Below are 26,011 nucleotides of genomic sequence, written 5' to 3'. Positions count from 1 at the left end.
GTAGGAGGCAGTTAAAAATGGTCACGTATTTTTTTCAAAATTCTCAATACTGCCACCGTGGCCCGTAGAGGTTAACTCCTGACTGATGTCTTGAGATGTTGATTCAATATATCCACATAATTTTCCTCCTCGTGATGCCATCTGTTTTGTGATGTGCACTAGTCTCTCCTGCAGCAAAGCACCCCCACAACAAGATGCTGCCAACCCCGTGCTTCACAGTTGGGAGGGTGTTCTTCGGCTTGCAAGCCTCCCCCTTTTTCCTCCAAACATAACGATGGCAATTATGGCCAAACAGTTCTATTTTTGTTTCATCAGACCAGAGGACATTTCTCCAAAAAGTGCAATCTTTTTCCACATGTGCAGTTGCAAACCATAGTCCGTCTTTTTTATGGCGGTTTTGGAGCAGTGGCTTCTTCCTTTGCTGAGCGGCCATTCAGGTTGTGTCAATAAAGGACTCGTTTTACTGTGGATATAGATCATTTTTGTACAGAGAGATTATTTTTGGACAATTGCAGGTACAGTGGGGGGGGAAAGTATTTGATCCCCTGCTGATTTTGTACGTTTGCCCACTTACAAAGAAATGATCAGTCTACAATTTTAATGGTAGGTTTATATGAACAGTGAGAGACAGAATAACAACAAAAAAATCCAGAAAAACGCATGTCAAAAATTTTATAAATTGATTTGCATTTTAATGAGGGAAATAAGTATTTGACCCCTCTGCAAAACATGACTTAGTACTTGGTGGCAAAACCCTTGTTGGCAATCAGAGGTCAGACGTTTCTTGTAGTTGGCCACCAGGTTTGCACACATCTCAGGAAGGATTTTGTCGCACTCCTCTTTGCAGATCTTCTCCAAGTCATTAAGGTTTCGAGGCTGACGTTTGGCAACTCGAACCTTGAGCTCCCTCCACAGATTTTCTATGGGATTAAGGTCTGGAGACTGGCTAGGCCCCTCTAGGACCTTAATGTGCTTCTTCTTGAGCCACTCCTTTGTTGCCTTGGCCGTGTGTTTTGGGTAATTGTCATGCTGGAATACCCCTCCACGACCCATTTTCAATGCCCTGGCTGAGGGAAGGAGGTTCTCACCCAAGATTTGACAGTACATGGCCCCGTCAAATGATGCGGTGAAGTTGTGCTGTCCCCTTAGCAGAAAAACACCCCCAAAGCATAATGTTTCCACCTCCATGTTTGACGGTGGAGATGGTGTTCTTGGGGTCATAGGCAGCATTCCTCCTCCAAACACGGCGAGTTGAGTTGATGCCAAAGAGCTCCATTTTGGTCTCATCTGACCACAACACTTTCACCAGTTGTCCTCTGAATCATTCAGATGTTCATTGGCAAACTTCAGACGGGCATGTATATGTATTCTTCAGCGGGGGATCTTGCGGGCGCTGCAGGATTTCAGTCCTTCACGGCGTAGTGTGTTACCAATTGTTTTCTTGGTGACTATGGTCCCAGCTGCCTTGAGATGATTGACAAGATCCTCCCGTGTAGTTCTGGGCTGATTCCTCACTGTTCTCATGATCATTGCAACTCCACGAGGTGAGATCTTGGATGGAGCCCCAGGCCGAGGGATATTGACAGTTCTTTTGTGTTTCTTCCATTTGCGAATAATCACACCAAATGTTGTCACCTCACCAAGCTGCTTGGCGATGGTCTTGTAGCCCATTCCAGCCTTGCGTGGGTCTACAATCTTGTCCCTGACATCCTTGGAGAGCTCTTTGGTCTTGGCCATGGTGGAGAGTTTGGAATCTGATTGATTGCTTCTGAGGACAGGTGTCTTTTATACAGGTAACAAGCTGCGGTTAGGAGCACTTCCTTTAAGAGTGTGCTCCTAATCTCAGCTTGTTAACTGTATAAAAGACACCTGGGAGCCAGAAATCTTTCTGATTGAGAGGGGGTCAAATACTTATTTCCCTTATTAAAATGCAAATCAATTTATAACATTTTTGACATGCGTTTTTCTGGATATTTTTGTTGTTATTGTCAGTGGGCAAACATACAAAATCAGCAAGGGATCAAATACTTTTTTCCCCCACTGTCGTTTCTCCCTGTTTCGGTCCTTTTCTTCCATCTTGTGTCTTGTGAATACACCCCAGTGAAATCATGTGGTGAGAGATCCAACACTCAGTTCTGGTGAAAAACTGACAGCATGGGTTTTAACGCCATTATTTTACTTGCAAAGGTATATGAAATACAAATGGTATAGAGAGAAATATTCCTATAATAACTTCAACCTAAAACTTCTTACCTGGGAATATTGAAGACTCATGTTAAAAGGAACCACCAGCTTTCATATGTTCTCATGTTCTGAGCAAGGAACTTAAACATTAGCTTTTTTACATGGCACATACTGCACTTTTACTTTCTTCTCCAACACTTTGTTTTTTCATTATTTTAACCAAATTGAACATGTTTTATTATTTATTTGAGCCTAAATTGATTTTATTGATGTATTATATTAAGTTAAAATAAGTGTTCGTTCAGTATTGTTGAAATTGTCGTTATTACAAATAAATTAAATAAATAGGCCGATTAATCGGTATCGGCGGTTTTTTGGTCCTCCAATAATCGGTATCGCTGTTGAAACAAATCATAATCGGTCGACCTCTAGTTGGGACATCTCCTTTGTGCATGACAAGTTATTTTTCCAACAATTGTTTACAGACAGATTATTTCACAATTCCAGTGGGTCAGATGTGTACATACACTAAATTGACTGTGCCTTTAAACAGCTTGGAAAATTCCAGAAAATGATGTTATGGCTTTAGAAGCTTCTGACAGGCTAATTGACATCATTTGAGACAATTGGAGGTGTAGTTGTGGATGTATTTCAAGGGCCTACCTTCAAACTCAGTGCCTCTTTGCTGGACAGCATGGGAAAATCAAAAGAAATCAGCGAAGACCTCAGAAAAAAAAATTCAGACCTCCTTAAGTCTGGTTCATCCCTGAGAGCAATTTCCAAACGCCCTGAAAGTACCACATTCGTCTGTACAAACAATAGTATGCAAGTATAAACACCATGGGACCACGCAGCCGTCATGCCGCTCAGGAAGGAGACGCGTTCTGTCTCCTAGAGATGAACATACCTTGGTGCGAAAAGTGCAAATCAATCCCAGAACAGCAGCAAAGGACCTTGAGAAGATGCTGGAGGAAACAGGTACAAAAGTATCTATATCCACAGTAAAGCAAGGAAGAAGCCACTGCTCCAAAACCGCCATTAAAAAAAGCCAGACTACGGTTAGCAACTACACATGGGGACAAAGATTGTATTTCTTGGGGAAATGTCCTCTGGTCTGATGAAACAAAAATATAACTATTTGGCCATAATGACCATCGTTATGTTTGGAGGAAAAAGGGGGAGGCTTGCAAGCCGAAGAACACCATCCCAACTGTGAAACACACTGGTGGCAGCATCATGTTATTTACTCCGACAATAAGAACCATATATATATATATATATATATATATATATCAAAAGTTGACACCAACTCATTCAAGGGTTTTACATATTGTTGTACTATTATCTACATTGTAGAATAATAGTGAAAACATCAAAACTATGAAATAACACATGGAATCATGTAATATCCCCCTCAAAAAATTATATTTGTGGAAATCTGTCCTTTGGTCTGTGTGCCAAATTTGACATTTTTGGTTACAACCACCGTGTCTTTGAGACACAGAGTAGGTGAACGGATGATCTTTGCATGTGTGGTTCCGCTGTGAAGCATGGAGGAGAGGGTGTGATGGAGAGGGGGTGCTTTGCTAGCGACAATGTCAGTGATTTATTTCAAATTCAAGGCCCACTTAACCAGCATGGCTACCACAGCATTCTGCAGCGATACACCATCACATCTGGTTTGCGCTTAGTGGGACTATCATTTGTTTTTCAACAGGACAATGGCCCAAAACACACCCCCAGGGTGTGTAAGGGCAATTTGACCAATGATGAGAGTGATGGAGTGCTGCATCAGATGACCTGGCGTCCACAAATCACCCGACCTCAACCCAATGGAGATGGTTTGGGATGAGTTGGGCTGCAGAGTGAAGGAAAAGCAACCAGCATGTGGGAACTCCTTCAAGACTGTTGGAAAATCATTCCTCATGAAGCTGGTTGAGAGAATGCCAAGAGTGTGCAAAGCTGTCAAGGCAATGGGTGGCTACTTTGAAGAATCTAAAATATAAAAATGTATTTTGATTTGTTTAACATTTTTTTGGGTTACTACATGAGTCCATGTGTTATTTCATAATTTTGATGTCTTCACTATTATTCTACAGTGTAGAAAATAGTAAAAAAAAACAAAAAAAACTGAGTAGGTTTCCAAACTTTTGACTGGTACTGTATATAAAAAGGTTAATGCAGTTACTTAAACAGCTGTATCATTAGATCCGTAGCACATATTTGAATAGCGGAGGAGTAGATGTCCAACTTGTTGGGAAAGTGGTCAACATTTTAGTTTTTTATTAAAAAGTTGAAGAAATGTCTGGCACGGTTAGTTAAACAACTATCGTTTGATCGGTATAAGTTATTTTGTTCAGAGTTCTCATTTGAAAAGCAGAGAAGTAGATCTCATACGCTCTAACTGTTAGTCTCAATTGATGGCAGCGGTCAAAGTAGTGGATGTGTGTCAATTGTTGCATTTACAGTGAATGTAATGTTCGGAGTTGTGTCACAATGGGTAGATTTTTAAAAAAAGTTGAAAATATGTACAAAAGCAACTCAATCCAGACTAGTCTTCACGTTAAAGTTTGAACGGCGTTTCTAGCTTAAACGGTGTAAGAGGAGTTGAGTACTAAATAATAACTATAAGAAGTATGTCGAAGCTATAAAGTGCGGACATTTGCTTCACAAGCCCCATTAATAATGAAAGATAGGAATACCAACATAAGTAGTAGTGAGCTAGCAGTAACCATGGGATGACTAACGCCACATGACAATACCAAGGAGTAAGAAGGGTCCTCCATTGTGTGGGCAGCACTCTTGGAGCTGACGTCTATTGGCCAGCTGGGTCCGAATCGTTATCAGAGGGGAAGATTGGCTGACTGCATCAAAACAGCTGGGAGAAATTTGGTCAGACACTAAACTTGTCCTTAATAGATTTATTTCCCCTCGAATCAGAAAGTTTTTCCTTCTTGAATGCGCACACTCCTGCATACGCACACCAGCTATATTACCAGATGGATACTTTGCTAAGCTCTCCAAGAAAAAGGTAGAAGATAGTGGTTGACATAATCAAAGCACCTTGTATGGAAACCACTATGCTCTGATGGAATATATGGTTACGGTACAGAAGCTAGGCAAACGGGGTCATAAAAGAAAGGCCGCTAGCCCATGCAGAAAATGGATGAACATCGGCCCTAAGAAATCTGTACAGAGATGGGAGCCACTCAAAGGGCAGCATGGAGTTTCCGACTGCATTACACAGATGTCAAGAAGAGAAGATTCTTCTGGAGTCGAGCTCAAGAGGCATTGTCAGAGCAAAGGGAGGAAATTAAGAGTAACATAAAAGTGAGTGTAGCAGGGTTGAAGTCAAATCAAAGCTAAAGCAAAGATATGCAGCCAGCTCAGCCCAACTTCATAAGTCATGACGACAACAACCTTTCAAGAACCAAGCCTCTAATCTCGAATTCATTGAAAATACACTTTAGTTCTCAGATTCCTTAGAAAGTCAATATAAAAAGAGGAAACAGAGCAATAGTTTGTTGGAGTAAGATACCATAGTAAAATATATATAAACACTGACAAATAGCACCACCTCTTGGTGAACATTTTAAATGACATTGATCATGAAACTCATGATCATATACTGATCTTGCTCAGTTTGCAAAGAATGACAAGTTCAGACAAACTGTCCTTTCAAAACAAGCCAGTCCTACCTACCTACATGGCATCTTCTAGATCACCTTTTCAAAGTATAGCACTGACTGTACTGGTGAATTTAGCTGACTGCTGTTATGGTGACAGACCAGAGAGTTAGCAAATAACAAAATTATGGACTCAATATTTTATGATGAATTAAGTTAAAATGTATCTATATGGCTTGGATGGGCTTTCCTTCAGTATAATATGAAAACAGTTTCCCAGCATCTTTTCTTGCCAATTATTATAAAATCACTGTGAAGGAATTTTCAGAAGAGGTGTCGTGGACGAATCAGAATTAGTTGGGTAACATAGATAATTAAGATGTTTTATTAGTATAATATGCTTATTTGAGGTACTTGTCATTAGAAAGTGTCCATTGGACTCTGGTGTCTTTTCAGTTGCACGTCTCCCTTAGCTGGGGCTCAGACACTTGGGGCCCAGAGAGGGGAGAGGTCAGACTTGTCGTCATGGGAATGTGTCTTTACCTATTTCTTAAACCATGTGAAGGGATGCGTGATTAATGGGGAACCAATGACTTGTCTCCACAATGTCTGTGAGCAAGTCACTCCCTCCTTTTCTTTATTGTGGGGAGGATTATGGCAGTAAATGGACCCTTGTATGTCCTCTCTTAGATCTCACACTTATCCTGTGATAATATATGGCCTAGAGGCTCACTCCCCAGTGAGCCTGTCCAGGAGTAGGGTCAAGAGGGGGTTTGCTTGAGATGGGGAGTATCTAGAGTTGACAATTGATATATGCCATTGGATGAAATAGTTCTGTTCAATACCGTACCAGGGAGGGACGGTTCTAAGGAGACCAGATACTGGGCTATACCATTAATCCTGTTGACATAGCAGTTACTGTCTGTGTTTTATGGATATCTGTCATACAAAACTTAACCTTTGTGAACTGTTACTAAGTATCTGTGGTTTGTCAATGTTCGTTGAAGGGGGTGTATCGTTGCTATAAAAGATCCCTGTAGCCATTGAGTAATCACCTTGTTCAATGGTTCATTCGAGAGAGTGCATTATTGGGGGTCAAGTGCTTTTGCAAAAGTATCTTAAGTATTAAAGATGTAGTTTAACTCGGACTGGTGTGTTTGTAAATCCTCATTTGGTAATGCAGAAATTAGCCACCACAGAGGCATTTCCCCAGACCTGCTGTGTGTGGATGTCAGAGTTTAAATTAAAACAATAAGCATCTCCACTACACTGACGATTAGTTATACTCCAACAGCGCTCCGTATTATTTTATAAATTATATTCATTTGCGGCTCTTTTTAAACTTCTCTCACGCCTTTGAACCTCAGGACAGCGTATCCAGACATACAAACAGCTTGGTAGTGTGACATTGTGCATGCTGATTAATTACATTGCTATTACACTCCACTTTACATGAGTGACACTGACCTTTAACCATCAGAGTCTAAGCTGGTTGGGGGGGCTACTAAGTTATGGAATTGTTTTAATAAGGTCAGTTAGCTATTTGATATTTTAAGACCCCTTGAAGTATAAGAATTATTTTTTTTAAAGTTGCAGAACATTTTTGGGTGCCTTACTGCTATTAGCCCATACAAATGCATTGAATAACAGATTCCCCCTAAAATAGGAAGTTTGTTTTGAAGTGGTTGTACTATATCTGAGAGATGCAAGAAAGATCAGGAAAAAAAAAAATTTTAACACCATATTTTTGGCATTAAAACTTTCATTATAAACTTCCATAAATTTTTTCTCAACTGTTACCGAGGGACCTTCAGACGAGTACATGTTCGTGAGAGTCTTCTTTCCAGAGGTGTCATAGTTTGTAGGGCAAACCGTTCTGACGCTACAGACGATTTTGTGAGAAGACCGATTTTCGGGATGTCTCATGATCTGACAAACACCGCTCTAGCTGTCACCACAGATGCAGCGGATTTTTTTTTAAATGGAAATGTTTGTATTATGCTAATTAAAACAACAAAGCAGATACAATTCAAACTTAATATTTTATTATATCACATCAAAAACATTTGCCTCAATCACATTTACCTAATATTTGTGCAACACTAATCAGGTTTCCATCCAACCTTTTAGTGAGTAAAGTACAGGTCTGAAAAAAAAAAAAAAAGTCATGACAGGCCTGATGAAAACAGAAAATTGTAATCATTTTTCTTACTTATGCGAGAAATATCAGTGGAAATGCATTTATGAGCAAATACTGATAAAATAACAATCATATCGAAGTAAACTTGAGTCACACTGATATGTGAGGTTATCCCACTACAACTCGTCGGGAAAGCATGCAGTTTATTAGTCTACAGATTAAGTAAATTATGACTTCACAGGGAGGTGAAAGGGCATGGTGATGAGCTTGATGCTTGTCTGCCGTTTGACAAATAAAAATTCTCCCCCTTTTGTTTATAATAATCTCATCATGTAAGCTATACATGCACTAGAGGACACGTGACAGTACAAGACTGGGCACACTCGGAATACAACTCAACATTTGTGAGAACCATCATTACAGTTAAATGCGATAAACACATTTACTTGCTTTTTTATTTGGTACTTGGGAATCTAACCGCATAAGGTATTTTTATGTGCACTGTCATCACGCACAGCAACAAGTCAATTTGATGGAAACATCTCGTGGGAAAATGCACCTTGTTCTAATGCCGATTTTAGAATACTCGCATGAAAATCTGTCGCGAATTGGATGGAAACCTAGATATAGTCGGACAAACAAACAGCTTTACAGACTGAATATTCTCTCTGGTACAGTATACAGCAGCCATCTTCATTTGGGTTAAGAGGGTATTTTGTGCTCTCTTAAGGTAGTAAGGTCTGCGGGGGTAAGGTTTGGGGCAGGAAGGAAGAGCCAGTGTGTGTGTTCTGAGGGGGAAATGGTCTACTTTTTGGCGGCCTGGAGGCGCTCGCTCACGTTCTCCCAGTTGATGACATTCCAGATGGCTTTGACGTAGTCGGGTCGGACATTCTTGTACTGTAGATAGTAGGCGTGCTCCCACACATCAATACCCAGCAGGGGGACCAGACCTGGGGAGAAAAAACCCCCAAATAATTAAGTAAAATCATTCAACAGTAACTTAACTAGGCATACAGTGCCTTCAGAAAGTGTTCATACCCTTTGACTTATTACACATTTTGTAGTGTTAGACTGAATTCAAAATGGGTTAAACTGATTTGTATTATCACCCATCTACACACAACAGTGAAATCATGCAAATGTATTAAATGAAAAGCAAAATAAATTTACATAGAGTACCAGTAAAAATTTGACACACCTACTCATTCAAGGGTTAATTATTTTTACTTTTCTCTACACTGTAGAATAGTGAAGACATCAACATTATGAAATAACACATATGGAATCATGTAGTAACCCCAAAAAGTGTTAAATCAAAATACATTTTATATTTCCGATTCTTCAAAGTAGCCACCCTTGCCTTGACAGCTTTGCACACTCTTGGCATTCTCTCAACCAGCTTCACCGGGAATGTTTTTCCAACAGTCATAAAGGAGTTCCCACATATGCTGAGCACTTGTTGGCTGCTTTTTCTTTGCTCTGCAGTCCAACTCATCCCAAACCATCTCAATTGGGTTGAAAATCAGGTGATTGTGGAGGCCAGGTCATCTGATGTAGCACTCCATCACTCTCCTTGGTCAAATAGCCCTTACACAGCTTGGAGGTGTGTTGGGTCATTGTCCAGTTGAAAAACAAATGATAGTGGGACTAAGTGCAAACCATCAAACCTCCTCTGTGCTTCACGGTGGGAACCGCACATGCGGAGATCATCCATTCACCAACTCGGCGTCACAAAGACATGGTGGTTGGTGTTAACTCGAAATGACAACGACAAGGTTCCAGTTTAACAAAGTTTACTATACCGTATGAACACACTACAAGGTAGCCATTGCACTCTAGGCTAGGTCCATTAACGAACAGACTTCCTGCGCAGGCGCACTCTTGACTGAGTGATAGCCCCGTAATAACAGAAATATAGGGATACTTAAAACATGAACTTAACAGTTGGAACCAAAAATCTGACATTTTGAGAGACCAAAGGACAGATTTCCACCGGTCTAATGTCCATTGCTTGTGTTTCTTGGCCCAAGCAAGTCTCTTCTTATTGGTGTCCTTTAGTGGTTTCTTTGCAGCAATTCGACCATGAAGGCCTGATTCACGCAGTCTCTGAACAGTTGATGTTGGGTTGTGTCTTACTTGAACTCTGAAGCATTTATTTGGACTGCAATTTGAGACTGATAACTCTAATGAACGTATCCTCTGCAGCAGAGGTAACTGCGTCTTCCTTGCCTGGGACGGTCCTCATGAGTGCCAGTATTATAGCACTTGATGGTTTTTGCGACTGCACTTCATGAAACGTTCAGTTCTTAAAATGTTCCGGATTGACTGACATCCATGTCTTAAAGTAATGATGGACTGTCGTTTCTCTTTGCTTATCTGAGCTGTTCTTGCCATAATATGGACTTAGAAGATTTGTTAAAATACTGTACACCACCCCTACCTTGTCACAACAACTGGTTGGCTCAAACACATTAAGGAAAGAAATTCCACAAATTAACAAGGCACACCTGTTAATGGAAATGCATTCCATGTGGCTACCTCATTAAGTTTGTTGAGAGAATGCCAAGAGTGTGCAAAGCTGTCAATGCAAAGGGTGGCTACTTTGAAGAATCTCAAATATATTTAGATTTGTTTCACATTTTTTTAGTTAACACATATGGAATCATGTAGTATTTCATAGTTTGATGTCTTCACTATTTTTCTACAATGTAGAAAATAGTAAAAATACAGAAAAACTCTTGAATGAGTATGTGAGGCAAAACTTTTGACTGGTATTTTAAGTATTCACACTCCCGAGTCAATACTTTGTAGAAGCGATTACAGCTGTGAGTCTTTCTGGGTAAGTCTAAGAGCTTTCCACACCTGGAATGTGCAACATTTGTGCATTATTCTTTTCAAATTTCTTCAAGCTCTAAAATTGGTTGTTGATCATTGCTAGACAACCATTTTCAGGTCTAGCCATAGATTTAAGTAGATATGAGTAAAAACTAACTCAGCCACTCAGGAACATTCAATGTATTTTTGGTAAGCAACTCCAGTGTAGATTTGGCCCTGTGTTTTAGGTTATATTCCTGCTGAAAGGTGAATTCATTTCCCAGTGTCTGGTGGGAAGCAGACAACCAGGTTTTCCTCTAGAATTTTTACTGTGCTTATATCTATATTCCATTTATTTTTTTATCCTGAAGAAGTCCCCAGTCCTTAACAGTTACAAGCATACCCATAACATTATGCAGCCACCACTATGCTTGAAAATATGGAGAGTGGTACTCAGTAATTCATTGGATTTGCCCAAAACATAACACTTTGTATTTAGGACAACAAAAAACTTTAGTGCATTGTTGCAAACAGGATGCATGTTTTGGAATATTTTTATTCTGTGGAGGCTTCCTTTTCACTCTGTCAATTAAGTTAGTATTGTGAAGTAACTAGAATGTTGTTGATCCATCTTCAGTTCTCCAATCACAGCCATTAAACCCTGTCTGTAACTGTTTTAAAGTCACTATTGGCCTCATGGTGAAATCCCCGAGCGGTTTCCCTCCTCTCCGGCTTCTGAGTTAGGAAGGATGCCTGTATCTTTGTCGTGACTGGGTGTATTGATACACCATCCAAAGTATAATTAATATGCTCAAAGGGATATTAAACGTCTGCTTTAAAAATAAAAATAAATTAAACCCATCTACCAATAGGTACCCTTCTTTGCCAGGCATTGGAAAACCTTCCTAGTCTTTGTGGTTGAATCTGTTTAAAATTCACTGCTCAACTGAGGGACCTTACAGTCAGACAGAGACATACACACACCCACACATAAGAGAGAGAGAGACATGCACACAGTTGAAGTCGGAAGTTTACATACACTTGGGTTGGCGTCATTAAAACTCGTTTTTCAACCACTCCACAAATTTCTTGTTAACAAACTATAGTCTTGGCAAGTCGGTTAGGACATCTACTTTGTGTATGACACAAGAAATGTTCCAACAATTGTTTACAGACAGATTATTTCACATACATACATATGTATATCACAATTCCAGTGGGTCAGAAGTTTACATACACTAAGTTGACAGTGCCTTTAAACAGCTTGGAAAATTCCAGAAAATGATCTCATGGCTTTAGAAGCTTCTGATAGGCTAATTGACATCATTTGAGTCAATTGGAGGTGTACCTGTGGATGTATTTCAAGGCCTACCTTCAAATTCAGACCTCAGAAAAAAAAGCAGTCTGGTTCATCCTTGGGAGCAATTTCCAAATGCCTGAAAGTACCACGTTCATCTGTACAGAAGTATAAACACCATGGGACCACGCAGCCATCATGCCGCTCAGGAAGGAGACGCGTTCTGTCTCCTAGAGATGGACATACCTTGGTGCGAAAAGTGCAAATCAATCCCAGAATAGCAAAGGACCTTGTGAAGATGCTGGAGGAAACAGTTAAAAAAGGTATCTATATCCACAGTAAAACGAGTCCTATATCGACATAACCTGAAAGGCCACTCAGCAAGGAAGAAGCCACTGCTCCAAAACCGCCATAAAAAAGCTAGACTACGGTTTGCAACTGCACATGGGGACGAAGATCATACTTTTTGGAGAAATGTCCTCTGGTCTGATGAAACAAAAATAGAACTGTTTGGCCATAATGACCATCGTTATGTTTGGAGGAAAAAGGGGGAGGCTTGCAAGCCGAAGAACACCATCCCAACCGTGAAGCACGGGGGTGGCAGCATCATGTTGTGGGGGTGCTTTGCTGCAGGAGGGACTGGTGCACTTCACAAAATAGATGGCATCATAAGGAGGAAAATCATGTGGACATATTGAAGCAACATCAAGACATCAGTCAGGAAGTTAAAGCTTGGTCGCAAATGGGTCTTCCAAATGGACAATGACCCCAAGCATACTTCCAAAGTTATGGCAAAATGGCTTAAGGACAACAAAGTCAAGGTATTGGAGTGGCCATCACAAAGCCTTGACCTACAAACTTTCTGTAGGATTGAGGCAGAACTGAAAAAGCATGCGCGAGCACAGAAGCCTACAAACCTGACTCAGTTACACCAGCTCTGTCAGGAGGAATGGGCCAAAATTCACCCAACTTATTGTGGGAAGCTTGTGGAAGGCTACAGGAAACGTTTGATCCAAGTTAAACAATTTAAATGTATTTGGCTAAGGTGTATGTAAACTTCCGACTTCAACTGTATGTGTGAGGTACAGAGAAGGTAGTCATTCCAAAATCATGTTAAACACCATTACTGCACACAGTGAGTCCAAGCTACTTATGTGACTTGTTAAGTACATTTTTAGTCCTGAACTTATATAGGCTGAATACTTATTGACTCATGACATTTCAGCTTTTAATGTTTAGTTAATTTGTAAACATTTCTCAAAACATAATGCCACTTTGACATTATGGAGCATTGTGTGTAGACCAGTGACAAAAACATCTCAATTTAAGGTCTGAATTTAAAGTGGATTAACACAACAAAATGTAGAAAAAGTCAAGGGGTGTGAATACTTGACTGTCATTGACAGTGATGCAAATGAATACAAATAGTTGAATTATACCATACTTTTATTTTGAAGGCTAACCAAAGTCCACTATTGTGGCTAATTCTTATTGTGGCTAGCTTCACAGATGGTCCGACCACCATTAATCAAATAAGAACTTTTTTTAAATAAGGGTTATTTTAGATGACACCTAGATTATGATGCATTTCTATGTTTTTGGGGAAGAACATTGTTTGCATCCATGAGCTAGCTATCTTTATGACCATCGGTTCCACAATAACATCAGTCTAGTTAGGAAATGAATTTCAATCTAACAAATGAACGCATATGCTTACCACATTTTTAGTTATGGCATTCAAAAATGTGTTTTGAATGCGCGAGACAACTTTACAGCATCATAGCACACGTATCGATGAATCGTTGTGACATATGAAATACACATTGATTACACTATCACTCGTAATAACTATGTAACAAATGTATGAACACGATAAATTGTGACGTGCAGTCATATTCAGGTCTTGATTGGTCAAAGTGTTATTTGACACGACAGTGTTATTTTACATGCATTTTTTTTGACACGCAAAAACCCAAACGGCATTCCATAGAAATCCTGGTTGAGAATGAAACGACTATACAACGAAACAGCAAGTAAGTGAAAGAAATAGGTTTTGATTATGTTTCACTGGTAATGGGAACATAGGTAAATGCCAACAAAATAACTTTTTGGTCAGTGTGGTGTGTGTGACCTTTATTTAACTAGCCAAGTCAGTTAAGAACAAATTCTTATTTACAATGTCGGCCCAGACGACGCTGGGCCAATTGGGACTCCCAATCACGGCCAGATGTGATACAGCCTGGATTCGAACCAGGGACTGTAGTGACACCTCTTGCACTGAGATGAAGTGCCTTAGACCGCTGCGTCCATGTGTGTGTTAACTATTTAACTGTACTAGAATGCTTAAAAGGCCGCAAATATTTTAAAATACTGGTATGGGATTTTTTGGCAAGGAAAATATCGGAATCGGCCAAAAATGTAATATAGGTGCATCACTACTGCATGTCATTCCCAGGGACTGTACCCTTGTTTGAGCCCCAGACAGACATGAACAAGATAACATAACAGTACTGGGACCTAGCCAGTAGCCACTGACCTGTGGTTCCCTGCAGTGGGTCTTGATTAGGGCAGGCTGTGATACGGAGCTTCCCGCTCTCCTTGTCGAAGCCCAGCCAACCCCAGCCTGAGCCCTGGACCGCCACAGTGGCGGCAGACATCTTGTCCTTCAGTGCCTGGAAGGAGCCAAAGTCACGGTTGATGGCCGCTGCCAGCTCACCTGTGACAGGATGGACAAACAAAGAATGATCAGACTGATGAATTACATACAAGTTTCCAATGGGTTGACCATAAGAACAATTTAGCAAATTCAGGAAAGAATCTGAATTGAAAATGCAAGTGGAACATATAGGGCATAGTTGCTACTTTCCCACAAATTGTATAAACCCGTGATAGTTACAAATTATAATATACAACGTGTGAAGAATAGTTCAAGTGAAAGATTAGGGAAAAGAAGTTTCTCAAACTGCTGCTTCAAACTCCCAATTGTGCTGCTCACCATGTAGTCTTGAGAGGCCTTCTAAATCTGGAAGTCTGGAGAACTTCAGTATTGGATTTTACGTTTTAACGGGCACAGTGGCTGTTAACGCTTGGATTTGATTGGCTCTGCATACATATGACATTTCCCCTCAGGAGAGGCATGTCCTATTTGTTTTGTCCACGTCTCTTTTCTTACCGGGTCGGAAACAATTTTGTAGCCTATGCTGCATTATTTTTGGGATCTTATGCTAGCTAGCTTGATGCAAGTCAGAAAAAAATCTTATACCACCTCTGTTCGGAGCTCCACCCACGCAAAATAGTGGATTGGTTTGTGGCAACAAGTCACTAGTTTCCATCTAGACTCCACCCCTACATAGCTTCTTCCGACCAAAAACGACCCCAGGCTTTTGAACAACGAGAGAGAAGCCTGGTGTCCGAGGCTACTCACCCTGTGGTTCTCCACCGCCATTTGGGGAGAGGTTTGTCCAGAAGATGGTGTGGTTGATGTGGCCTCCTCCATTAAACCTTAGAGCAGGCTGGAGAGAAACCTGTGCTGTCACATCACCTGAAATACACCACATGTACACATGCAGGTAAAGGATTGGCTACACACTACAAGTGTAAATACAGAACAGGTGTGCATTTATGGCTTAATTAAATGTTCAAAAAGGAACCTCATCCATGAACTACACAATCCCTAATATCACCACTTTTTGTAAATCACTAAGGTCTTAAGTAGCAGGCTTTCCTCTCACCTTTGGCCAGTGCCTCCTGGTACTTCTCCTCTGTGACGTTGAGGTTGTTAACGTAGGTGGCGTGGTGCTTGCTGTGGTGGAGCTGCATGATCTCTGCATTGATGTGGGGCTCCAGGGCTCCATAGTCGTAGGTCAGGTCAGGGAGCGAGTGCTTCCATCTGGCTGCCACCGTGCCCAGGACTGGGCTCACGGTGGCAGCACACCTAAAACCGCCAGGAAATAGAGATATGTCAATGTCATTCAAGTCCGTGGGAAATGTTATCAAGCATAAGCAGTAAAACTGTTTTCAGCTCAACCAGTAATGGTTGCTGCAAGCCAGCTTCCATTTAGAAGCAGCTCATGGCCCCAGCTGACAGCCTGGGAAGAGGTTGGATTAGTTAGGGAGAGTTCACAGGGTCAAATTCTCTCTGATTTAGAGTCTTGCACAATTGACCGGAATTTCTGGGGGGGGTCTACCGTATCATTCACAACATAGCAACATTTGTCTACGATTAACAAGCTACTTGTGTTGAGAATAGATAGCATCTTGCTCTAGTCCTGGCAGATGAGATAAAAAGAACGTTAGCTATAGTATGCTATGAAGTTGCAAGGTGTTGAGTTGTCAAGTCAAGGCCTGACTCATGATGCTGTCTATTACAAACAAGGCAATAAACACAAGTGTCAAAATAATGGCAGGGTATATAGCTAATATTGACAACTTTTACGCATACTTGTTCGCCGACCACATGCACAAGTAAGACCATTTCTGCTTACCAACTTGTTGAAACGGTTTGTTAAACGAAGAGATTACTGTGAGTAATTTCTGAATTGCCAGTAACACACTGGGTAATGCTGATCGTTATATGGGAGTAGCTAGCTACTTACCAGTAACTATTAAAAGGTAACTACTAACACAAGCTAGCTAAACAACTATAACTAACAATCCTCATGTAAAACTAACAACGTAACAATAGCAACATTCGTCTGTTATTGCCCTTCATCGTGTATACATCATGGCTTGTTACCGAATGGATAACTTCTTTGCATTTTGTAGTTTTACCTGCGCACTTGACCCACTCTGCTTAGCATGCTCATGTTTCTTCACACCGTTCACCGTTCAGAATAGAAGTAGAACTGCCCTTGAAATTCAACATCACTGTTAGAAGATACCACATCAGGACGTGGGGGTGGCATCGGAAACGTATTTATTTATACAAACACATTTTACTACAAACCGTATACAAGGCAAACATTATTTGTACTGTATACTTACGATAACGTTTAGTGCAAAAGGGATTAGCTACGTTGTGCAAAATAAAAACATTTCGAGCGTTAGAACACGTTCCCCCCCGTTCTATATCATAGTTCCACCCATCCCATTTGCTTCCGGATGGCCTTGACTTTTTTTTTTTACCCAAGCTGCATTTCTCACTTTTAGCAAACTTGACAGGTGAACTCTTGTATTAATGACTGGTTGACATTTTAAAACAATATTGTTTAATGTTACTTTAAAGCAGAATTCAACTGATTACACTTCAACACATCTAACTTTCCAGCTAGCCAACTAATGACAGGAATCTACAGCAAAACGTAGAGTAATGCATGTTGTGGATCCCGTTTTTTAGCATTTTCCGAAGATGTTGAACAACTATTTATCTGACTAGTTCAAAACATGTTTAATCTAAATGGTTTGGATGGATAGTAATTGAAATTGATGTTATTCTGTAGTGACAAAGTTAGCTAGCCTAATATATCTGATAAGCATCATGTGAACTCAGCCCGCCCCTTCAGCACTGTGGCAAGTAGAGAGCTATGATGCGCTGCTGTGGTTGCCATCGTCTCTCGGATGATGGCGGCGACACCGAATCCCTACCGTGGCGAATTCGAATAACAATTATTAAGTTAGAAACCTATTAAAATCGGATTGTAACGTTGCATATTAGTACTAAGGCGTTAAACACATACTGGTTTCGAATATTGAAGGAAACGGGTCCGGTAAGTGTTCATTTGCGGCAGGGTTTTGCGAATACGACTCCGCGAAAGGAAGAGGAACGCTAATTTTGCAGGGGGAGAGTCTGGAGTCTCTTCTTTCTCCGCCATTTTGTGACAACAAGAAGCAGAACACGATAATAGACAGGTAGCTAACGTTAGCTGAACATATTTGATAAAACAGTTTAAGGCGATGCACATTTTATACATTTATTTGAGATCATCCTTAAAAGTAGGTACCACATCGTTAGACTGAATTCCAAGGTAGCTCGTAAGTCTGACGTGGGCCAAATGTGAGGTGTTAGTTATTTTGTTTTCTTGTCGATACATGCTAATGTAACAGTTGGCTGGCCATTGCGTATTATCCTGCTAATAAATGCTTTAAAATTTAACAAACACATATGAGTGGAATTGCTATCACGTTTATCGATTATAACATAAAGAATCAGAGTTGTAATAAAGTCCGTTTTTAACTAGCTAGCGTTAGGTGGCTAAACGTAACGTTAGCCAGTTAAGCTAGTATAGTAGCAAACTAGCTAATATTTCGTGTTGTGGATTTGCACTCTGTTAACATGGGAGATGCATGTGGACTAGCTAGCTAACGTTAGAACTAAAGCAAACAAAGAGAATGGATGAGACTGACACAAGCACATTCAAATATTTGAATACTTCAAGCTTACTAGCAACTGCAGCTAGTTGGTTTATTATGGTAACAATAGCAATTTCTAGCTAGTTAACGTAATCATTTTAGAGAGAACCTAAAAACATGCCACTTTTTATACCGGACGTGACTTTTTCGCAGTAAGTTAGAAGAACTAGCTTAATGTTATGGTTAGCGAAAATGTTCTCTAAACCATTATTTTATACCTCAATGCTCCTAGCCTGTTACGAAAAGTAACTTCCAGAATATTTGCTTGATCTGTTGTAGCAGCTCATGTATCATTATTGAATGGCTTGCTCTTGAAACTTCCACTCAATTAATTGGTACTTTTACTTCCCTTTCAGAGCTCAGAATGACAAATGAGGAACCTCTTCCAAAGAAGGTGAGAGGGCGCCTCTATTTGTTAACCAAGATTCCGGTATTGACAGTTATATGTAGCTAAAGCCTTTTACTTGCTGACTCTTTCCCATCTTCATTCAGGTTCGCCTCAGTGAATCTGACATGAAGACCCTGACCAGAGAGGAACTGTGTGTGAGGTAAATAGATAACACTACTGTAGATGGAGGAGGGTGGGATGATTGTTTCTGTTTGGATGTGATAACAAGTGTGTTCATGTTTATTATTGGTCCTTTAGGTGGAACCAACATGAAGCCTACGTCCAGATCCTGGAGGCAAAATATGCTGATCTGAATTGTAAGTGCTCCAAACAATGTAGGCCTACGCCAACATTTTACCAAGTCATCATTCAATAGAATAAAAGTGTCATCTGTTGATAGGAAAGGATTATCCTATGTTTTTAGTGGTAGGCTTTGGTTATCAGTTTCGCATTTTAGAAGAACAAATACCCACATGTAACACCTTTTTTTAAGTTTGTTTTTGTTTAGGTGTTGACGGCTCCTTTTCAGTTGACACAGGTTAACTGTGCCTTGTTTCTCTCCACTCACCGTCTCAGCGAACGATGTGACTGGGCTGAAGGAGTCTGAGGAGAAGCTGAAGCAGCAGCAGCAGGAGGCGTCACGCAGGGAGAACATCCTGGTCATGCGGCTCGCTACCAAGGAGCAGGAAATGCAAGAGTGTACAGTAAGTATCCCACTGCAATACTTCCTGCTGTTTTTCTAAATGAGGGGACTGGGGCATATGTAGGCCTATTTTAGTAACAAAATGTTTGTCACGCAGTAGACCTCAACCTTTTGGATACAAGTGTAGGTATTGACCTTAGTCTAAGTCCTATTCCCAAGCTGCGCTGGGAAAGGGGGGTACAGTATAGGAGAGTTTCCACCTTATCAATGGTTTGTCAATAGTTTACTCCTCCCTGCTCGCCCCAAGTCTTTAGTGTCATACTCCTGATGGAAACAAAATAACACTAGAGCCAACATTAACATAAACACTGGCCACTAGGACTGGGAATTGACGATACAATATTATTGCGATACTTAGGTGCGGATACAATTTGTATTGCAATTCTCACGATTCTATTTTATTGCGATTCGATGTTCAAAACATATTGCTTACCATATGTCTGCTGCAGAGGGACAAGAGTCTTGAAAACTAGTTTTGATCAGTCATGGAAATAAGTGCTGAAAACATATTGACTCCCTATTTAAAAAGATGATGAACAAGCTATGAAGTAACTAATTTCAGTGCTGGTACAGCCAAGTAGCGCAAAATAATATTACGATATTGTCAAAACGATACAATATATCGTAAAAGAATGTTTAAAAAATGATATCTCTAATATGTAACTGTATCGAACCCCCCCCCATATCACTACTGGTGACAATGTCAAGCCTTACTTGTCAGACCTCTCACTCTCTGAATGACTGCATAGCAGCTCACCCAACAGTAAATGCCATTCCTTCTGTCGGGCAACTGAGTTCAATCAAACTGTCTCGGCCAGTTGGGTGCATAAAATGTTACGCAGAGTTATAGTGTACAAGATGAGTCCAGTCCCACACTTACGCTAATCATCCCAAAGCTGTCTTTTACGCTGTAGTTTAACAGGAAGGTGTCTTTTGAAGGCAATAACTTATTTTCAATAATGATTTACAAAGTTCGGTAAATAACGTGTAAGCAAGACATTGTTCAGATACAGTAATGGGGACCGCTTTTATAGCTCAATTATTAGCCACATCCATTGCCTCTTGTGTAAATTAAGTCAATGTATTTTTGTTACCTTTCAGAAGCTTAAGGAGGGATTTTCTAAGTTGAGTTGATGTGCTTGTGCCTTTATTGACACTTATCTCTTTCAACCTGCAGACCCAGATCCAGTACCTCAAGCAAGTACAGCAACCCAGTGCCGCCCAACTGCGGTCATCCATGGTAGACCCGGCCATCAACTTATTTTTCCTCAAAATGAAGGGTGAACTGGAACAGACTAAAGACAAACTGGAGCAGGCCCAAAATGAACTGAGTGCCTGGAAATTTACACCAGATAGGTAAAGACAATCAAAATAACCCCCCCTCCTCCCACCCCCACAAAAAAAGTCAAGACCTCCTCACACCCCCCACCCCCACTGCAGGCATGCAGGAATCATGGTGGGGGGGATGGCTGAGAAATGCTGTACTCACCACAAGACTCAGACTTTACCAAAAACACAAAAAACAAACTGCCATCCATGTTTTGTGTACTCTTTTACTGTCCCCCAGCTACATATCACATAATCTAAACTGAATGAAAAAAAACAGTATGGTCAGGTGACACTTGTGTTTCAGCTCTCTCATCCCCCCCTCACCGTCCAGGGGCCCTGAAGGAGTCGGGACTGTTCCTGAAGAGGTGGTCACGTCCGACACGGATATGCCCCCCACCCTCCCTCTCTCAGCCCAAGCCAGACAGTTGCCTTATTAAATGGGGGTGGGGGGGTTATGGTGGAGATTGAGGCAGTCTTGGGCAAACTGCCGGAGCAGGGAGAGCACCCTTAGCCTAAATAACCAATTGAACATTTAAAGACAATGCCCCGCTAGCTAAAGACATTTAAGTGGAAAACGCCACACCCATACCCACTAGTGCTCCTGAGACTCTAAGACTCTTGGACAAATTGTAGAATACAATGAAAATACTGTGGGAAAGGTTCTAGAATAAACTGTAAGACTTTGTAGGGAGGAGCCAGTAGAATGTTTAAGACTCTGGGGGAGGAGCCAGACCCTCAGTCCAGAATTGACTATGGTTAAGGCATGCGTGAGCGGGGGTCTGATTGCCTGTGTCTTTGAGCATGGGCCCACATACGGGTAGAGTGTATTTACATGTTTTATTTTGTGAGTTGCCTCTTATGTTTCTGTTTCATTTACTTTCCTCTTTTGGTTCTCTTAAATACTCTTGCACTGCAGTGTGTCAGACATTTGCTCTGTTCGATTTGGTGACCTTGGAAAAAAGAACATCCCATAGGCTACATTATTTTGACGCTCGATGTTTCCAAATTGTTCATTGTAAAACGTACACACTGCAGTTGGTGCTTGAGTGATATTTTCTCATAATGATTACAAATGTGTGAAACAAGTAATGTTACCACTTCATGAGAATGTATTTATTCAGTCCAATATGATATTGTTCTTTGTGTATTTATGTTGTTGACCTCACACTCCCTCCCCCCTAGCAACCGTAAACCTTTTTTTGTTGGTTGGGGGGTGGGGGGGTCAATTCCAGTTGACATTTTATGGATGTAATTAATTGGGAAAATTGTTATTTATCGGCAATATGCAATTCATTGATTTGGTTTTTCAATTTCAAACAGAGCAATAAACAGCCTATATCCCGCCTTGGATATCTGGCCATCAATATAGTTACAACACTCGTGGTGGGAACAACCCCTAAAATTACTATTATGCTGTACTCACCACAAGACTCCAGCAATGATGAGTATGATCCATTGGAAGTAGTTTTCTTAAAAGAAGCAACATTTTACGTTGTTGATGGCAAGCAAGAAGAGTTGATAGCCCTTGACCTTTTCAGGTAGCAACCAGAGTAACACGATTGTGTGTTTTGTAATCTTTTAGACTTCAAATCCACTATCAGCTGCTCATCCAGTTTCTCCTAAGAATGTCCGGCTTTTATTTTTCCAATACCTGGCTAACGTCATTCTATTGATGGTCAAAAATACTTGTTTCGATGTGGTAAAGCTGAATGCAACATCCTTGTCAGACAATGCATTGTTAAAGTATTACGAAATGTAATCTCAAATCTCATCAGTTGCCTCTCACAGTTCATTTTTAATAGTATGATTTTCACAAATGCTTCTGGAACCAGTGTCCAAGCTGCTGTGTTTTTAGGAAGTATCTATAGTCTGTTGCGACATGCAGTGTTCCTAGGTTTCAAGTGACGTGGTGACTTCTGAAGTTGATTTCCCTGGCTGCCATTGTACCTCTGAAATGTCAATGCAATTTAAGCATGTGTTTTCCTTGTTTAAAAGAGTCAGCATGGGATGTTTTGCAGTGGTTAGTGCATTATTACCTCAGGTGACCTTGTCCAAGGTGCTGACTGAGTAATACTCACACCAGTAGAAGCTGGTTGGTTGTGACAGACTAGGATTTCTTTGGGTCTAATTTGCTGTTGAAAGTACAATTTGGGTGTGTAGAAACCAAATGTACGGTTGCTGAAATTGGGTACTTTAAGTTGGTTCTCATCCTGCTGACTGTGTAGGTGCCCACCTGTAGTAGTAAAATATGCATAGGGGTACTCAAAAGGTAAAGGTACTGCTGCTGCATAAGTGTTTTATCGGAATGTGCATCTATGCTATCGTTGCTGGTATCCTTTGCCAAGTCCAAACGGTCTCCGGTATCTATCTATAACTGTACTACTTTGGAAAATGGAAACTTGCTGTATGGATAGGCAAGATTCATAGTGTTAGTGGATGGGTGGGGACGGTGGTGTTCCATGTCCTATTTTTTTTATTTTTAAATGCAGTCGTTCTGCACATATCAGAAGATCTAAATGTGGTACCTGCAATGTTAAACACCTCTCCAAGCAATGTGAGGTGATCTGATCATCTACAGAGCTTGACTGCATAAATTATAACCTGGAACACCACCATAGTGACCACCTAGTTAGGTCACTGGACTGATTGGGCTGCCCTTGCCTGAGGGGGGCATTTGGCTGTGCCCTGGTTCATTGTGTGATGTGAGGCCTGTCTCCCTTGCAGCCAGACGGGGAAGAAGCTAATGGCCAAGTGCCGGATGCTGATCCAGGAGAACCAGGAACTGGGGAGGCAACTGTCCCAGGGACGTATCGCCCAGTTGGAGGCAGAGCTGGCCCTGCAGAAGAAGTACAGCGAGGAGCTCAAGAGCAGCCAAGACGGTGAGAACACAACAGCCCACCTCCATCTATTCAGACCTGGGTTCAAATAGTATCCATAAAAAAATGTAAGCTTTAAATGTTACATTTCAGCACAGTGAAGACCCATGTGTGCTTTGTAGCTCCCCAGGTTATTAATCTGCTACAGTAAAGTGTGGTCTGTAACCTCTGCATTGGAGAAGCTATATTCTCCCCTGCGTGTATTCAGCAGACCTGTACATTCAGATGCAGGAGCTTTTGTTAAGGCATTTGTTAGACATGTTTCTAATATTCAGTGTATTTTGCCTTCATTTACCTGGGGCTGTCTTTCTTTCTTGAACCTGACTGCGTCCGATCTCCCTGTATTCTGACCTGTGGCTTTGTCCGTTTTCATCCCTCCCAGAGTTGAATGATTTCATCATCCAGCTGGATGAGGAAGTAGAGGGCATGCAGAGCACCATCCTGGTCCTCCAGCAGCAGCTCAGGGAGACCCGTCAGCAGCTCTCCCAGAACCCAGCTCAGGCTGCCTCTGCCGGGGCAGGCCCCAGCAGGACTTCACCCTCCGCCGAGCCCCCCAGCCAGCCCGAGCAGCCCTCCGCCCAAGCCGGGAAAGACTGCGGAAGGGTCTCCAACGGACCAAGCAATGGCAGCTCGTCCTCCCAGAGGGGTGCGGTGACCACCCCCAGCCTGTACCGCGAGGTCAGCAGCACAGAGGAAGACTTTCCCCCGTCCCCCATGGTCTCCAGCCCCGGTGAGGGCGAGACGAAACTCTCCAACCACTCAGAGGAGGCAGCGGGGGGCCAGACTGGTGGCGGTGCAGGGGGTACAGCAGCAGGGGGGTTCGGGAGCCAGCTGAGCACAGGGTATGAGAGCGTGGACTCCCCGACGGGCAGCGAGACGTCCTTGACGCAGCACTCGAACGACACAGACTCCAACACCGACCCCCACGAAGACAAGTCTGCCCCGGTCGTCAAGGGCAACAGGACTGCGGGGTCGCGGCAGGCTCAGAACGGCCTGAGTGCGAGCGGTGGCACAGTTTTGTAATGTACTTTATAATAACACGTAATTTGTCTTTTTCTTTTTATACGAGACACAAACGCATAGTTGGTAACACAGAACTGCTGTCCAGAACTTTTTCTCCTCTCCTTTGCCTATCGTGATACCTCTTCCACAAGTTAAAGAAAATAATTGCATTGCTAAAGAGGAACATTACGTGAAATTAATTAATGTATGTGCATATGACTTGAGTTTTGTATGATTCAAGCTAGATCTTTTTTTCTTTGGTCTCTTGGTTATTTGAACATGTAGATTGATAACATTCTTGTTTGAACTCTTGACAAACTCAAATGATCAAGCATCTGGTGTTGTAGTCATGCTCAATAAAAGTCAAACCACAGTTCACTTTAGTAGCTTTGCAATGTTAAAGGATGTTATCTTTTAGATGTTGACTTTTATTTTTTTTAATCCTTGGCAAAATACATTTCTGTTTGACAATGTGTGTAGCTTCTACGCAATGTACCTTGTTGAATTCATTATTCTGACTTCCATCCTTCTCATGTACTGACCAAATATCAATAAAGACTTTTAATATGATAGTGATTTGGATTTTTCTTCTCCCTCTGAACATATGTATAGCCTTTCTCAAATTAAATCAAAATATATTTCCTATATTCTAGTGAAGCAGATGGTTATCAAGTTCAATTTTGTTTATTAGTCAAATACAGTGTCTTTGGAAAGTATTCCGACCCCTTAACTTTTTCCACATTTTGTTACGTTACAGCCTTATTTTAAAATTGATTAAATAAAACATTTAATCCACACAATACCCCATAATGACAAAGCGAAACCAAGTTAGTTGAAATTTTTGCAAATGTATAAATAAAATCCGGTACCTTATTTACATAAATATTCAGACCGTTTGCAATGAGACACAAAGTTGAGCTCAGGTGCATCCTGTTTCCATTGATCATTCTTGAGATGTTTCCTCAACTTGATTGGAGTTCACCTGTGGTAAATTCAATTGATTGGACATGATTTGGAAAGGCGCACACCCGTCTATATAAGGTCCCACAGTTGACAGTGCATGTCAGCGCAAAAACCAAGCCATGAGGTCAAAGGAATTGTCCGTAGAGCTTCGAGACAGGATTGTGTATTTCTGCAGCATTGAAGGTCCCCAATAACACAGTGGCCTCCATCATTCTTAAATGGAAGAAGTTTGGGACCACCAAGGTAGGTGACCAAGAACCCGATGGTCACTCTGACAGAGCTCTAGAGTTCCTCTGTGGAGATGGGAGAACCTTCCAGAAGGACAACCATCTCTGCAGCAC

At 41.3% G+C, this 26,011-nt stretch overlaps 2 protein-coding genes across 4 annotated transcripts; one reads left to right on the top strand and one right to left on the bottom strand.

The window, feature by feature from the left end:
* Positions 1–7,833: 7,833 nt before the first annotated feature.
* Positions 7,834–16,924, bottom strand: sod2 (superoxide dismutase 2, mitochondrial). The gene is made up of 5 exons (XM_029733005.1): positions 16,832–16,924; positions 15,793–15,995; positions 15,486–15,602; positions 14,598–14,777; positions 7,834–8,900 (listed from the first exon to the last, which is right to left on the bottom strand). Exons 1-5 carry the CDS (start codon positions 16,864–16,866, stop codon positions 8,755–8,757), a joined length of 681 nt encoding a protein of 226 aa, XP_029588865.1. The 5' UTR covers positions 16,867–16,924; the 3' UTR covers positions 7,834–8,754.
* A 650-nt stretch (positions 16,925–17,574) lies between these two features.
* LOC115174462 (pre-mRNA-splicing regulator WTAP) lies at positions 17,575–25,279 on the top strand. 3 transcript variants are annotated; one of them, XM_029733003.1, is made up of 8 exons: positions 17,575–17,766; positions 18,766–18,803; positions 18,902–18,957; positions 19,056–19,114; positions 19,374–19,501; positions 20,678–20,856; positions 23,554–23,708; positions 24,088–24,728. In XM_029733003.1, the coding sequence occupies exons 2-8, from the start codon at positions 18,774–18,776 to the stop codon at positions 24,726–24,728; spliced, it is 1,248 nt and encodes a 415-aa protein (XP_029588863.1). In that variant the 5' UTR covers positions 17,575–17,766; positions 18,766–18,773. The 3 variants fall into 3 exon arrangements, with proteins under 3 accessions (XP_029588863.1, XP_029588862.1, XP_029588864.1); XM_029733002.1 differs by having other exon boundaries at positions 17,579–17,908; positions 24,088–25,279; XM_029733004.1 differs by lacking the exon at positions 17,575–17,766 and adding an exon at positions 17,968–17,992.
* The last annotated feature ends 732 nt before the right edge of the window (positions 25,280–26,011 follow it).

This window comes from Salmo trutta, chromosome 35, assembly GCF_901001165.1.
Source record: "Salmo trutta chromosome 35, fSalTru1.1, whole genome shotgun sequence".
NCBI classification, from domain to species: Eukaryota; Metazoa; Chordata; class Actinopteri; order Salmoniformes; family Salmonidae; genus Salmo; species Salmo trutta.
This window is presented reverse-complemented; position numbering and strand designations above follow the sequence as displayed.

Excerpts from the sequence above, each read along its gene's own strand:
- sod2 (XM_029733005.1), bottom strand. The coding sequence starts at position 16,866 with ATGAGCATGCTAAGCAGAGTGGGTCAAGTGCGCAG. Across the intron at positions 15,603-15,792 it reads CCAGGAGGCACTGGCCAAAG|GTGATGTGACAGCACAGGTT; the intron begins GTGAGAGGAAAG and ends GGTGTATTTCAG. Across the intron at positions 8,901-14,597 it reads CCCACTGCAGGGAACCACAG|GTCTGGTCCCCCTGCTGGGT; the intron begins GTCAGTGGCTAC and ends TTTTCTCCCCAG.
- LOC115174462 (XM_029733002.1), top strand. The coding sequence starts at position 18,774 with ATGACAAATGAGGAACCTCTTCCAAAGAAG. Across the intron at positions 18,958-19,055 it reads AGAGAGGAACTGTGTGTGAG|GTGGAACCAACATGAAGCCT; the intron begins GTAAATAGATAA and ends TTGGTCCTTTAG. Across the intron at positions 20,857-23,553 it reads TGGAAATTTACACCAGATAG|CCAGACGGGGAAGAAGCTAA; the intron begins GTAAAGACAATC and ends TCTCCCTTGCAG.